This window comes from Amphiura filiformis, chromosome 6 (assembly GCF_039555335.1).
Source record: "Amphiura filiformis chromosome 6, Afil_fr2py, whole genome shotgun sequence".
Classification (NCBI taxonomy): domain Eukaryota; kingdom Metazoa; phylum Echinodermata; class Ophiuroidea; order Amphilepidida; family Amphiuridae; genus Amphiura; species Amphiura filiformis.
The window spans coordinates 35,783,074-35,796,515 of record NC_092633.1 but is presented as its reverse complement, the minus strand read 5'-3'; the positions used below and the strand labels follow the sequence as shown (position 1 = coordinate 35,796,515).

General features: G+C 38.1%; 2 protein-coding genes across 2 annotated transcripts; one reads left to right on the top strand and one right to left on the bottom strand.

Moving 5' to 3' along the window:
- Positions 1-281: 281 nt before the first annotated feature.
- On the bottom strand, positions 282-944 carry LOC140154492 (uncharacterized). Its single transcript, XM_072177060.1, has one exon. The coding sequence runs from the start codon at positions 942-944 to the stop codon at positions 282-284; it is 663 nt and encodes a 220-aa protein (XP_072033161.1).
- A 3,071-nt stretch (positions 945-4,015) lies between these two features.
- Positions 4,016-4,621, top strand: LOC140154491 (compound eye opsin BCRH2-like). The gene has a single exon (XM_072177059.1). The coding sequence runs from the start codon at positions 4,016-4,018 to the stop codon at positions 4,619-4,621; it is 606 nt and encodes a 201-aa protein (XP_072033160.1).
- The last annotated feature ends 8,821 nt before the right edge of the window (positions 4,622-13,442 follow it).

The following is a 13,442-nucleotide window of genomic DNA, read 5'->3' as shown; positions in this document are numbered from 1 at the left end:
CTCCCAGCTTTTGATGTAAGGGGTGGTGGGAGGAGAACTGAAGATATTGATCAGTGTGCGTTTTCTTACGGTAGATGCAGAGTTTTACTGATCCATCCGGTTTTCTGGTGATTAGGGTGTCGAGGAAGGGATCGAACCTTCTTGTTCTTGCTCGTATGTGAACTTGACGCTGTTGGTGGGGTCAATGGAATTAAGATGATCTGTAAGGTTGTCTACCTCTCCTTTACGTACTATTTCCAACACGTCATCTACGTATCTTTTCCAGAGACGCGGGCGACAGGCTACCGGGGCCGTGGAAATGGCTTTCTGCTCCAGCCACTCCATGAATATATTACACGCGAGAGGGCTGAGGGACTTCCCATAGCCATGCCGAACCGTTGGCGGTAGATATCACCAGAGTAGCTAAAGTAGGCGACAGTAGCAAGACAAAATTTTGTAAGTTCGATGATGTCATTAATTGTGAGAAGGGTTCTGTTTTTGAGGTCTTTATCCTCACTCAGTCTATCACGGAGCACATGGAGAGTGAGATCGATGGGGGTACTGGTAAAAAGCGCCACCACATCATGCGAATTGAGTATCTCATCTTCTGTGAGGACAATGTCTTTCAAGTCTTCCGCAAGACTTTTGGAGTTCAGAACATGATGTTCGGATTGACCAACAATGGGGCTCAGAATATCGGCTAGGGACTTGGCCACATTATAACCGATAGAGCCAGTAAAATCTACGATGGGTCGCAACGGGGTTCCATCTTTGTGAATTTTGGGACTGCCATAAATTCTTGGAACATTTTCAGAGGTGGGATACAAGAATTGCTTGTCTGTCTTCTTGATTTTATCCTCTTTTTCAAGTCTCTGCAAGATGGAAACTAACTCTCTTTTATGTTTTGCCGTTGGATCCCTGTCTAATTTTTCATAAGTCTTAGGGTCGCTAAGGAGGGCATCCATTTTTCCTGATATTCCGTTTTGTCCATGACAACCGTGGCCCTGCCTTTGTCGGCCCCCAGGACCATGATAGACTCCTCTTTTTGGAGTTGTTTAATTGCGATGCGCTCATCTTTACTGATGTTTGAGGGGGGCAATTTGGCCGATTTTAAAGTGCCAACAATCTCAGCACGTAATTGTGCCGCTTCCGGTTTGGTAAGCTTCCAACAAGCTTTCTCTGGCTACAATATGTTCATCTACAATAGACGGCTGATTTAAATTATCAGGACTTACCGCGTAACCGAGGCCACGAGCTAATACACTATTCTGAGCATCAGATAATTTGTATTTCGACAGATTTTTCACCCATCGCTTCAGTTGGGTACCACTCAAGTCCAGATCAGCGTGAGAATTGCTTTTGTTTACATCGTTGGAAGTAGATTTTTCATGCTTTTTCGCAAGTTCCTTCAACTTCCGGGTTTGGCGTGCACGTACATGTTGGAACTCACTCTCGCGGGAGTTTTCTACATGGCGCGAGATTTCGCGAGACAGATCTTTGTTTATGTCGCGGGCATTTAAACTGGCATTTGCGCGGATTTTATCCTCCTCTAAAGTCTTTATTTTGTTGGTAACAACTCGGATCCTCTCATTTAACAAAGCTTTCACGCCCTCAACGGTGCCTACTGTTACCCATAAAAGGAAACAGTCAGATGTGATGAGTTGCCAGTCTGATGAAGCCACTAGTGTAGTGGTGAAACGTCACTAAAACGTGAGTTAAAAACTTCGTTTTTACTTAGGAATTGTTCAAAATGAACAAAATTTACAGTTGATTTCTACATTCCTAATGAACTTGTTCAAAGAATAGGAAACTTTCCTGGTTACAACAACGAATATGAATTTTTGAATACACCATATTTAATCTGATAAGTTTTTTAGATTGTATCTCTACAGTTAGTTTTACATAGGCATACACAGCAAAAACACTGTTTAAAATGTCGCTGTTTAAAACGATGTTGTTCAAACTTTGAACAAACGTTGTTTAAAAGACAGTCCTTGAATTTTAAACAGGGTGTGTTTAATTCATTAATAATACCAAAAAAAAAAACGTTGTTTAAAAAAGATCGAATTTTGCAAAAGATGGGTTTCCTTTCTTGAAATCAGGGTCAGATTCATCATCATGGCGGATGACTATGTGATTGACTTGCTCCAAAAGTGGGAAATGCCAGACCTATTATTGATACATTCAGAGGTAAGTGTTTGGTTAAAATATTGTTTGATGTGATCAGAGTATTATATGAACACACAGTTGTGTGTTGTACATGCTAAATGATGCAAGCTGTGCAGTAGTATGCAGCCGTGACAAGTACAGTGTGAGTAAGCTTAACCACATTAAACAATATTTAAACCAAACACTTACCTCTGAATGTATCACATTCACACTGCTCATGCACAGATGCATGGGGCTGATGTGCAAGTTTTACAGTCAGTTCTTCTTGCCCATTCTCCCAAGTAAATTGATTTTAACAAACAAAAAATTTTAAACTTTTAAACAACAAGTTTAAACAACTATGTTTTAAACAATTGTTTTAAACAACAGCCATAAACGGCTTTAAACAACTGTTTGTTTTAAACATTTGTTGTTTAAAATGCTTTAAACAACTGTGTACATTTAAACAACTAAAATTAAACAACCCAGATGTTTAAAAACTGTTGTTTAGAAAATTGTATGTTTAAAGTTTAAACAACCCAAGGTTGTTTAAACTTTGAACAGAAGTTGTTAGAGTGACCGGCGTAAACAGTGTTGTTTAACATTTTTAAACAGTTGTTTAAAATATTTTTTACTGTGTACGTGCTCATACTGTCCTTATTTTCATTTATTAAACAGAGTTGAAGGCAAATGGATTTATCATCTGATGTGACAAATTCAACTTCAGGTTTTGAAGACGAATTCCTTTCAACACCAAGGAGTTCCACAGTTGCGCCCAACGATACAAACCCAAGTATACAGACATTCTTAGCCGTTCTGCGACTTTTAATTGGTGTGACTGGTGTTATTGGTATGTATATAACTATTTGTGTTGTAGAATTTGGAATTGAGCAAGAAGTGCATGGGTTATCCGAAGTTCCGACGGAAAACTTAAGGGCCGTATGCACAAAACAAGTTAAACCAGGTCTAACTTTGGACCTGGTCTAAACAATGAGGTACAACAAAGAGTACCAACTTCACCATGTTTGTCATTCATGGAGTGGACAATAGTGTACCTCCGGATTATTTGCCTAGCGCATAACAAAATAATCCGGAGGTACACTATTTGCTCTCCATAAGTGACAAGCAAACATGGTGAAGTCGGTACTCTTTGTTGTACCTTATTGTTTAGACCAGATTACAAGTTAGATCTGATCTAACTTGTTTTGTGCATACGGGCCTCAGATGTCTTCAGAAGGGTTTTAAAAACATTGATTGAATGTTTCAGTCGCGATGGGCTAATCCAGAAATTAATGCTACCCCTAAAGAAGACATGACAATTTATATCATGAAATAATGGGAATTCCCAGGCTAAAAATTTAATTATTAACACTGGATCTTGGTACGATTCTTGATTTAGTGAACATGGTGAATGAGAGTCTTCATTACTTGCTTTCGATAGTAACATAAACATACTTGCTGTCTTCGTTCTATGTTTTCAGAAGTGAATTAAAAGATGATGCATTGAGTTATATGAGTGTTTGTGCTTTTAGTAACATAAATTTCGTATTTTCTTGCAGGAAATGGATTGGCGTGTATCATTGTTATCAAACTTCGATCTCGGAACAATTTAACCAACACCTTGATTTTTAGTCAAGCTTGTATCGATTTAATAACATCATGCGTCTTAATCACAGTAACTTCAACTCAAATAGCTGGTCTGGAGACACCTCCAGCATCTGGCGCAACAGGAGAATTATATTGCAGACTATGGGATTCCTGGGTTGTCCTTTTCGCGTGTTTTGCAATGTCGACATTCAATCTGGCGGCAATTTCAATTGAACGTTTTGCAGCCGTGAATTTCCCTGTATGGTATAGCGTGAATTTTTCCCAATCGCTTGCAATAGGCATGGCAATTACAGCATGGGCGCTAGCACCTGTCATGCAAATAATGCTGGCGATTTTCCAGTTTGATAATGAAAATGGCGAATGTACGATTCAAGAAGAAAGTCTGACGCGAAAATTCCAAGCTACAATTGGCGTGTTTACGTTTCTGTGGGAGTACTTCATACCAGTTTCTTGGATGACATGTGCCTTTGTAGCAATCACCTTAAAATTACGGAAACAAGGTAGAAAGCTCATGACAGCTGAGAGGACTAGTGTTGATCACTCAACAGTAGAAGACAACGACACCCTTAATGCACCAGATACATCTACCGATACGGCGAATGCAGCCAAACGCTTACAGCGTGTCAATGTCACCAAAACTCTCTTTATGGTTTACATCATTTACGTGATATGTTGGTCACCAAACCAGATTGGATTTCTTCAGTTTAATTTAGGTGGTTCCTATGACTTTCAGGGAGCTTATCACAGTTTTTCTGTTATTCTTGCTATGTGTAATACTTCTATTAACCCATTTATATATGCAATGCAGTATAAACAATATCGAGCTGCTCTAAAATCACTCTTACGATGTCAATGCAGGTCCAATGTGGTTAATGTAATACACTGAATTGTAGGATTTGGTTTTAGTAATTATGCAACATTTTCCTTCATTCTGTAAAATTATAGCAGTATTGGCCAACTGCAATTTTCACGGTCTGTGCGCAATCTATTAAAATGTAATAAATGTTATTGAAAATCAAGCCAGATGAATAGAAAATTGGCAAAACCTCTTCAGCATACGCAATATTCTTTTAAAAGATTTAATAATATGTTTCAATGTAAACAAATCAAACTGTCTGGTATTCAATTTCATGTAAAATGTCATGTTTAAGGGATCGGATGGCAACGTTTGCACATTTTTTATTATTGTGGGACATAAAGAATACCTCAGTACATTTTGAATACGAGCAATGTCTTTATGAAATAATTTAAATTTTTTGAAATTCGCGATATAATATAAATTTTATGGTAAATTATTAAAAATCTAATCTAGTAATGATATGTGCTTAACGTGTATAGCTGGGAGGAAAAGCCGTCCATCATTTGAAAATTTTGCCTTTCGTATATAATTTATTGAAGATATTTAAGGAGGACAAAAGAAACTATATAGGAAGGAAGTGTGTGGAAATGGAAAGATGTAAAGGTGACTCAAAACTAACTTTTGGTATTGCCAAAGAATTTACTGAGAAGTGGACCCCCAGGATGGATGTTATAAATGATGAGAAAGTTAACACTCTTACCGAAAGTGAAGACATCAAAAGGCGATGGGTTCAGTATAGTTCCCAGCTGTTTGAGGCACAAGATGACAAGGTGTATGTACAGTGTGAAACGAGTGAGGAAGAACCTCCATCATTGAGATCCGAAGTTGAGCTTGCCATGGAACAAATGAAAAATGCTAAGTCACCTGGCATTGATAATGTAGCTTCTGAGTTGTGGAAGGCAACTGGGAAAGAAGGGATAGACCTAATGTGGTGTCTATGTGGTATCATCTGGAAAAAGAAGAAATGGCCGAGAGACTGGTGCAGGGCAGTATTTATTCCACTGACAAAGAAGGGAAATTTGAAAGAGTGTGCCAATCACCGGACCATCAGCCTGATTTGTCATGCAAGTAAAGTGCTTCTGAAGATCATCATCAAGAGAATGAAGAACAAAATGGAGCAAGAAATATTTGATGAGCCGCAGGATTTCGTGAAGGAATGGGGACTAGGGACCATATTGTCAATATCAGGAATGTGATTGAGAAATGCAGAGAGCATATACTTCCTCTGTACATGTGCTTCATAGACTACAGTAAAGCTTTTGACTGTGTTAGCCACACTTAGATGTGGGAAACTATGAAAAAGATGGGTTTCGCAAGTAATCTTGTGGATCTGATCAGCTGCTTATATGAAGACCACTAATCGGCAGTCAGAACAAGTAGTGGGGACACAGACTGCTTCAAGATTGGAAGAGGCTTACGACAGGGCTGTGTGCTATCACCAAACATATTTAACATCTACTCTGAAGATATAATGAGAACAGCTTTGGAGGGGTTTGAAGGTGGAGTGAAGTTTGGCGGTACAAGAATTACTAACTTGAGGTACGCCGATGATGCACTCTTATATTTGTAGCAGCAGAGTAGAGCTGGTTGATCTTTTGAAGCGCATTAAAGTGGCCAGTGAAGACAAACACCTTCTCCTGAACACAAAGAAGACAAAAATAATGGTTGTAGACAGAGAGCGGAAAAGTGATGAGTTTGTGATAGATGAACAGCAGATTGATGAGGTGAAGCAATTTGAATACCTGGGTTCAATGATTAACAACAGTGGTGACAGCACAACTGAAATTAAGAGAAGACTGGCTATTGCAAGGACAACTGTGCAGGGTATGTCAAGCATATGGAAAAACAGAGGCCTATCCATTGACCTCAAGGTACGCGTACTTCGTGCAACTGTGTTTTCCATTGCCACTTATGGATGCGAGTCTTGGGCTATGACCAAAAATGATAGGAAAAGAGTAGATGCTTTTGAGATGTGGTGTTACAGGAAGCTTCTACAAATGACATGGAAAGACAAGAGAACAAATTCCTGGATCCTCGACAAGATTGGTACCGTACAAGTCTAACCATCAGAAGCGGCATAATGGAGAGAAAGCTGAAGTACTTTGGCCATATTGTCAGGAAACATGGAGGTGTAGAAAAACAGATTTTGCAAGGGGCTATGGAAGGCAGACGAAGAAGGGGACGTCCACCAACATCTTGGACTAATGACGTGAAGCTGGTTTCTAACCAAGGAATGCAAGGTGCAACGCACTTGGCATCAGATCGAGTGAATGACGTACCGGTACTCTTGTGAAAACCACAGCAGCGCTACACAGCGCCACCTGACACAGAGAGAATACATGTTTCCCAAAAACAATTTGGGAAAATGTATATTAAATTACTTCGAGGACTGTTAAATATCAAAAGTATCAATTTTTAATAATTCGCCATAAATTTGTAGGCTATATTATATCGCGAATGTCAAAAAAAAATCAAAATTATTTGATATCAGAAGGACAATCCTCGTATTCAGAATACAATTTGGTGTGTCTGATGTGCTCACGGGTCCCACAAAACTACTGTGCAAACGTTGCTATCCGAACCCTTAAGCTCGATTCTATCGTACGACCCTTTGAATTAATGGAGGGGTTCTGTCTTAATCATGATATTTATAGCTTTAATGGGGAAAACGATTGCGCTGCTATACCTTGAATTGGATCACATTTTCTTTGCATACGATTTTGGTTAATAAAAATTGTATTCGACTTGTGTTTACTTCATGTTCAAGAGCAAGGATGTGTGTATATAAATGTAGTTTTAAAATCACCTTCAATGTACGTTCCGTCAGAGATAAGTGGTAGTTATGTGCTCCATGCTGGTGAAAGTATAACATAAGGTTAAGAGCGCTAGCCCGACAAGCGAGAGGTCTTGGGTTCAAGTCCCCGCACAGACAGGTATGTCCGGAGTTTTTACTCTAGTATATCTGCCTATGCAAGCTTATGCATGTCATGTTTCCATTTGTAAATTCATGTTTAATTGTGCTAGTGTGCGATGCGTAATTCCTTTTCCCCTGTATATTGATATATTAAGAATAACGATTAAGATTATTAATTATTTTAAACTGTTGTGATTTGGTAGTTCACAGCATCTTACGAATGGTAGTGAGCTTTGGCAAAAACTGTATTGCTCAATTCATAGCGAGTGTGTAGAAGAATTAAAATATCACAGATATACTTTTATACGTGCTGCGGTTCTTGAGTTACGTTGTAAAGAGGGCTGAAACAACAACACTTTTGTAAAACGTACATAACTCATTAACAACAATAAATTAAGCAATTACTATGGTGTACCAACACAATTAAAGTCTTCCTTGCTGGATACATTGTTCGCGTTTGCATGTGATAACCCGATTCTTATATGGATACGGTCCATCATATAAACCCATTTCTTGCACTTTTTTTTACCTTCCGGAGACCATTTTTTGTTCCAAACGTAGGCCTACCCACATTGATTTCTGGTAGGCCTACGCACATAATCTCCCTACACACGCCCGCATTAATATTGCAAACCATTCTGACGGTATTAATTAGCTAATAAAAACCAGACTTGTAGTGTCTCGACTCGAAATGACTCACTCGACTCGACTCGACTCGAGTTTTGGTGACTCGATGACTCGACTCGAGGCAAGGTGACTCGACGACTCGACTCGACTCGAGGGTTGATGAATCGATGACTCGACTCGACTCGAAATTTAATGACTCGACTCGATGACTCGAGGCTTGTGACTCGAGTCACTGTGGCTGAATCGACTTTTTAAAAATGACTCGAAAATATAAATTATACCTTAATATTTCTAATAAGGCCGTGTAAAATTAATATTTTGGTTCTCGTCCCCTCCCTCCTCAATTTCTGGGATTTGTCAGATTTTTTTTTTTTTTTTTTGTTTTTTCTTTTTTTTTTGTTTTTTGAATTTTTTTTGAAATCTTCATACATAAAAATAAGTTTATTAGAGAACAAGCATCACTTCCAAGTCTTTTTGTGGTACTCTAGGGGTTTATCCTCAGAATCTCACATTTGAAAAAAAAAAAAAAAAGGGCCTCATCGTTTCCTCGAGCACTGTTGGAGAAGACCGAAAACTACTGACAATGTTAATTTTACATTGAAAAAACAAACAAACAAAAACACCTCCCTCCTTCATCAATTCATGAAAATCCTCTGGACAAGAACCAAAACATTAATTTTATACGGCCTAATACCTGCACATTTTCTTCCACACATCTCAGTGTATTGTGATTCAGATTTTACAAAGTGGGCTTACTATCTCTTAGCATCTTTATAATAACTTAAAATATAAATTATATGTATGTGTGTACAATGTAATCAATTGTGATTTTACCCTTTCGGTGTTAAGTAAGCATATCTCGATATTAAAACATGCAACTTGAACAGAACAAACGGTATTTGAGAGCTAAGACTGTGCCCTTAACGTAGATGTAAGCATTATGCCACAACGGTATTTTCTAATTGCCAAAGAGGGCGTTTTTCACTTGCACAATTTTTTTTGAGACAGGCTGTATGTGAATTTTAAAATATTAATAAAACATGGATATAATTATCCAGATGTGCATAATAAGACTCGAAAGCTACATCATTGCTAAATATATGTTGAAATTAATATTGCACAGTCTGGCTGTCCATACTGTACATAGACATAATTTTTTCACTAGCATCCCAAAATATGCCACCTTTAGGCTAGTTTCACTATGACCACCAATATTTGATCTCTTTTTGTACTTGATTAATTAATTTGTTTATACCCATACCCATAATAGGACCCATACAAGTACTTGAAGTCCCAATTTCCATACCACTACTGGACCAGTAGGCATACCTGTACTCGAGTCCCAATTTCCGTACCCATACTCGTACCCGGTTCGTACCCGTACCCATGGCTCCGTACCCGTACTCGTACCCTATTTTGGAATGGACCCGTACTGAATACTCATGGCTAGGGATCCGTACCCGTACCCTTACCCATGACCTGAAATCCGTACCCATGGCCTGGGACCCGTACCCGTACAAGTACTCGTGGTCCGGGACGCTTAATTTCTTTCTGCAACCATAATGGGCCGCAATATATCACTGACCGCATAGTCTGAGGCGAGGTTCATTATTGTCAGGGTTAGGGTCTTAGGGTTAGGGTCTTATGGTTATAGGTTAGGGTAAGGGTTAGGGGTTAGGGTTTAGGGTTATGTTTTATGGTTAGGGTTAGGGTTAGGGTTATGGTTAGGGTTAGGGTTAGGGTTAGGGATTAGGGTTAGGGTTAGGGATTAGGGTTAGGGTTAGGATTATATTCGTATTTATTAGTACTAATATACTAGTAATAGTATATTGTGTGTATGCACTAAATTTATTCCGTAATCAATAAGTATCATAAACAAACACCTTTCTGGCACAACGAATCATAGCACAGTCGTGTAGGCATTAGACTATGGATACATAGATTGTGGGTTCGAAACCCAGGTAAACCGTTGTAGAATTTTAATTCTATCGGTTTCTTTTTATTTTATTAAGTAAGAGGAAATAATAATGGTAATAAACTCGTGTTATATCTAGCCTCATAGGCCTATAATTACATGTATGTACTATGTGTTATCGCATTGCGGCCCATTATGGTTGCAGAAAGAAATTACGCGTCCGGGACACGCACCCGTACCCATACTCATGGCGGGTCCTAATGGCAATACTACAAGTCTGACTGATTACTGATTTCCATAATGCACTGGATGGAGCACATAGGCCTAGATTCATAAATTAATATTATGTACTCTCACTGGGATTTTAATTTCAAAAAAAGTACAAATTCATGCAAATTGGGCTATCAAGTTGACAGCTGGTATCATGAGCATATAAAACGTGAAGTGACTCGAAATGACTCGACAAAATATATCCGACTCGACTCGACTCGACTCGACTCGACAGAATGGCCTGACTCGACTCGACTCGACTCGACTGACAACTTCAAATGACTCGACTCGACTCGGACTCGAAGGCTTCATGACTCGACTCGACTCGACTCGAGACTCGAAGGCTGGATGACTCGACTCGACTCGGACTCGACTTTCAGTGACTCGACTACAAGTCTGATAAAAACTGTAATAACCAAGATAACGCATAGAAAGTACCTATGATTTCAAGCATTTGTAACACGGATTTGTCTCATATAGTCCCGGGATAATAGTGCAATGTACAGAGCAACGTGCTTTTACCACTTTCTGCACTACCTTTGTTTACAATTTACTCGTTGAATTATTAATATCTATAGGGTGCATAATTTGTACACGTTATTGTTTGCGTTATAATCAAGTTTCATATCATCTACGGACACGTACATAACCCCCGGGGTGGCACTTAACACAAATGACCATACAGCTATGTTCCCCCGGAAAGACCCTCTTAATTGGATTTCGCAGCTCCGAAAGACCCCCTACGGTATTTGACCAAAATAGAGCTCCGAAAGATCCTTGATTTTGATCATTTCAGCTCTAAAAACTCCAAGATTGCTCATTCCTCATAGGCCTATTTCTTATTTTTTTTTTTTTTTTTCCAACCAAAAAGCCAAGAAAGACCATTGGTTCTGACTGTTCGCAGCTCCAAAGGTCCCCATTTTATTTGTTCGCAGCTCCAAAAGATCCCTTTTACCGGTACGCCGTCAGCTCCCAAAGACCCACCACCTCAAAATTCCGAGGAAATTCCCACCAAAAATATTTGATGTGACCCCCCCCAGGACATTACACAGCAAACATAAAACGTTTTTAAAACGTTTTAAACAGGTTATATTTTGGGTTTGGAGTTTTGATCAAAACGTTTTAATAACATTAAATGATGGGCTGTATAAGTCATATAAACGGTTTAAAACGACACTACAAAAATATTTTTGAAATGTTTTCAATGTTTTTATGGTTAAATATTTTTGCAAACATTTTTTACCAAATATTTTGTCAATTGCATTATGTTCGAATATTTGCAGTAAGTTGTCAAAAATGTTATCGAATGTTATGAAAATGTTTTATACCCTTTAAAATAATCCGACATTTAAACGTTTACTAGCAACCTTTTCTAACCTTTTGCGAATGATGTCGAAAACGTTTTGTGTTTGCTGGGTACCGTGTTTGTGTCGGCTTATTGTCAACGATTATTTTGTTACATCACCGCAGAGGAGGTCACATCGGTATAATAATTACCGGAATTCGGAAGTAAGCAAAGTTACTGTTATACTGTTATTACAATACGTTTCCACCTTTATCATGTTTATTGAATTAGGCATGTTTAGATCAACAAAAGGTGTGACCTCTATTTCCACACCTGCAAATCTTTGCACCGTTTCTGCTTCTTTCAAAAAAATTTCAATTTTAATCAAATTAGAATAGAATGAAATCCTAGTAATGCTGTGTGTAACCTTCAAAAAGGTTCAATAATTCTGTTCAACGTTGTTTCGTAAGCAATATGTGTATAATTAGACTTTCGCACCGAAGTTGATCGTTATATTTGGATCTGAACATCTGAACACGAGATGGAGCTGTGTTACCACCAGCAGAGAGGTGATGTTACCAATAACAACTTGTATATAATGTCGACAATCTAGACAACAAACATTTAACATTAAAATTATACCAAAAGACTTTCTTACCACGTCTTCTTCTAAATGTATGAATTATTTGCTGTAAGTTTATTGTTCTAATAGGTCCTATAAATGCTATCTTCAGTAGATAGCAAAAACGTATACCCCAATACACGTCTTCTGCTAAATGTGTGAATTATTTTCTGTATTATTCTAAAAGGTCCTAAATGCTATCTTCAGTAGATAGAACAAAAAGATATGAAACGTCATACTACAAGACTTTTCTCAAATTGTCTTTACTGACCCTCCGCGTCCGAAGCATTGGGCTATTCCATTTAAAATCCACACAAGATTTTGGAAATATCATCCAAAGGGGGAGTATGTTTTTTAAATGTAATTGGTCAGGGTTAATCATTTTGAAACTCATACTCCCTCTGTATTATGGCTTTACCTGTATCTTCCACACCTGGAGAGAGTATTTCAAATGGAAGTTACCCAACTGTCTATTCTATTCGAACCTCATACTCCCTCTGTGGAAGACTTTCCACAGGGGTAGTGTGATTTTAAATGGAATAGCCCATTGGATGGGTCAAATATGAATTCTGTAAAATTCTTAGGTGACAAGTGTTCAGATTTTCATGTTATGCCAGAAACATATTTTTGATGTACATGTTTCTGTATACCCAATTTTTCGGAGAAGACACATTTTGACGGAACCCTGACTTCCAACTTTCAAACATGTGATACATGGAAACTAAGTGTCAGTGTACTAAGTGTTTATTATATGTTTGTAGGATATATGTTAGTGTTTTTCAAGAAAATATAATTTTAGCTTTGGTCAATTTTAACTATGGATTACAAGCCTGAACTCGGAGAGGACATTTTTTTACAGAATTTTCAACATAAATTTGAAGAAATGGCACAATTAATGAAACAGTTGCAATCTTATGTGGTTCTCAATTTTGAACAATCATGTTTCAAACATTATTTCTGAACTGTCAAAATATGTTTTGATGTTATTGCTGGCAGTGATATATCATTTGCAAATTTCACAAAGGTCAAATGAGACAGCTATTTGGTCCCAAAATCATACAGAAATGTATATTTTCATCATTTGCTAAGCATTTCAAACAGTTTTTGTGGCTGTAGGTGGAACTAATAGGGGCCAATAATTAGGCATGGCAACTTTTAATAATCATAAGTAAATCTAATAAGAGGGCACAATATGGTGCAGCCAAACGTACCCTG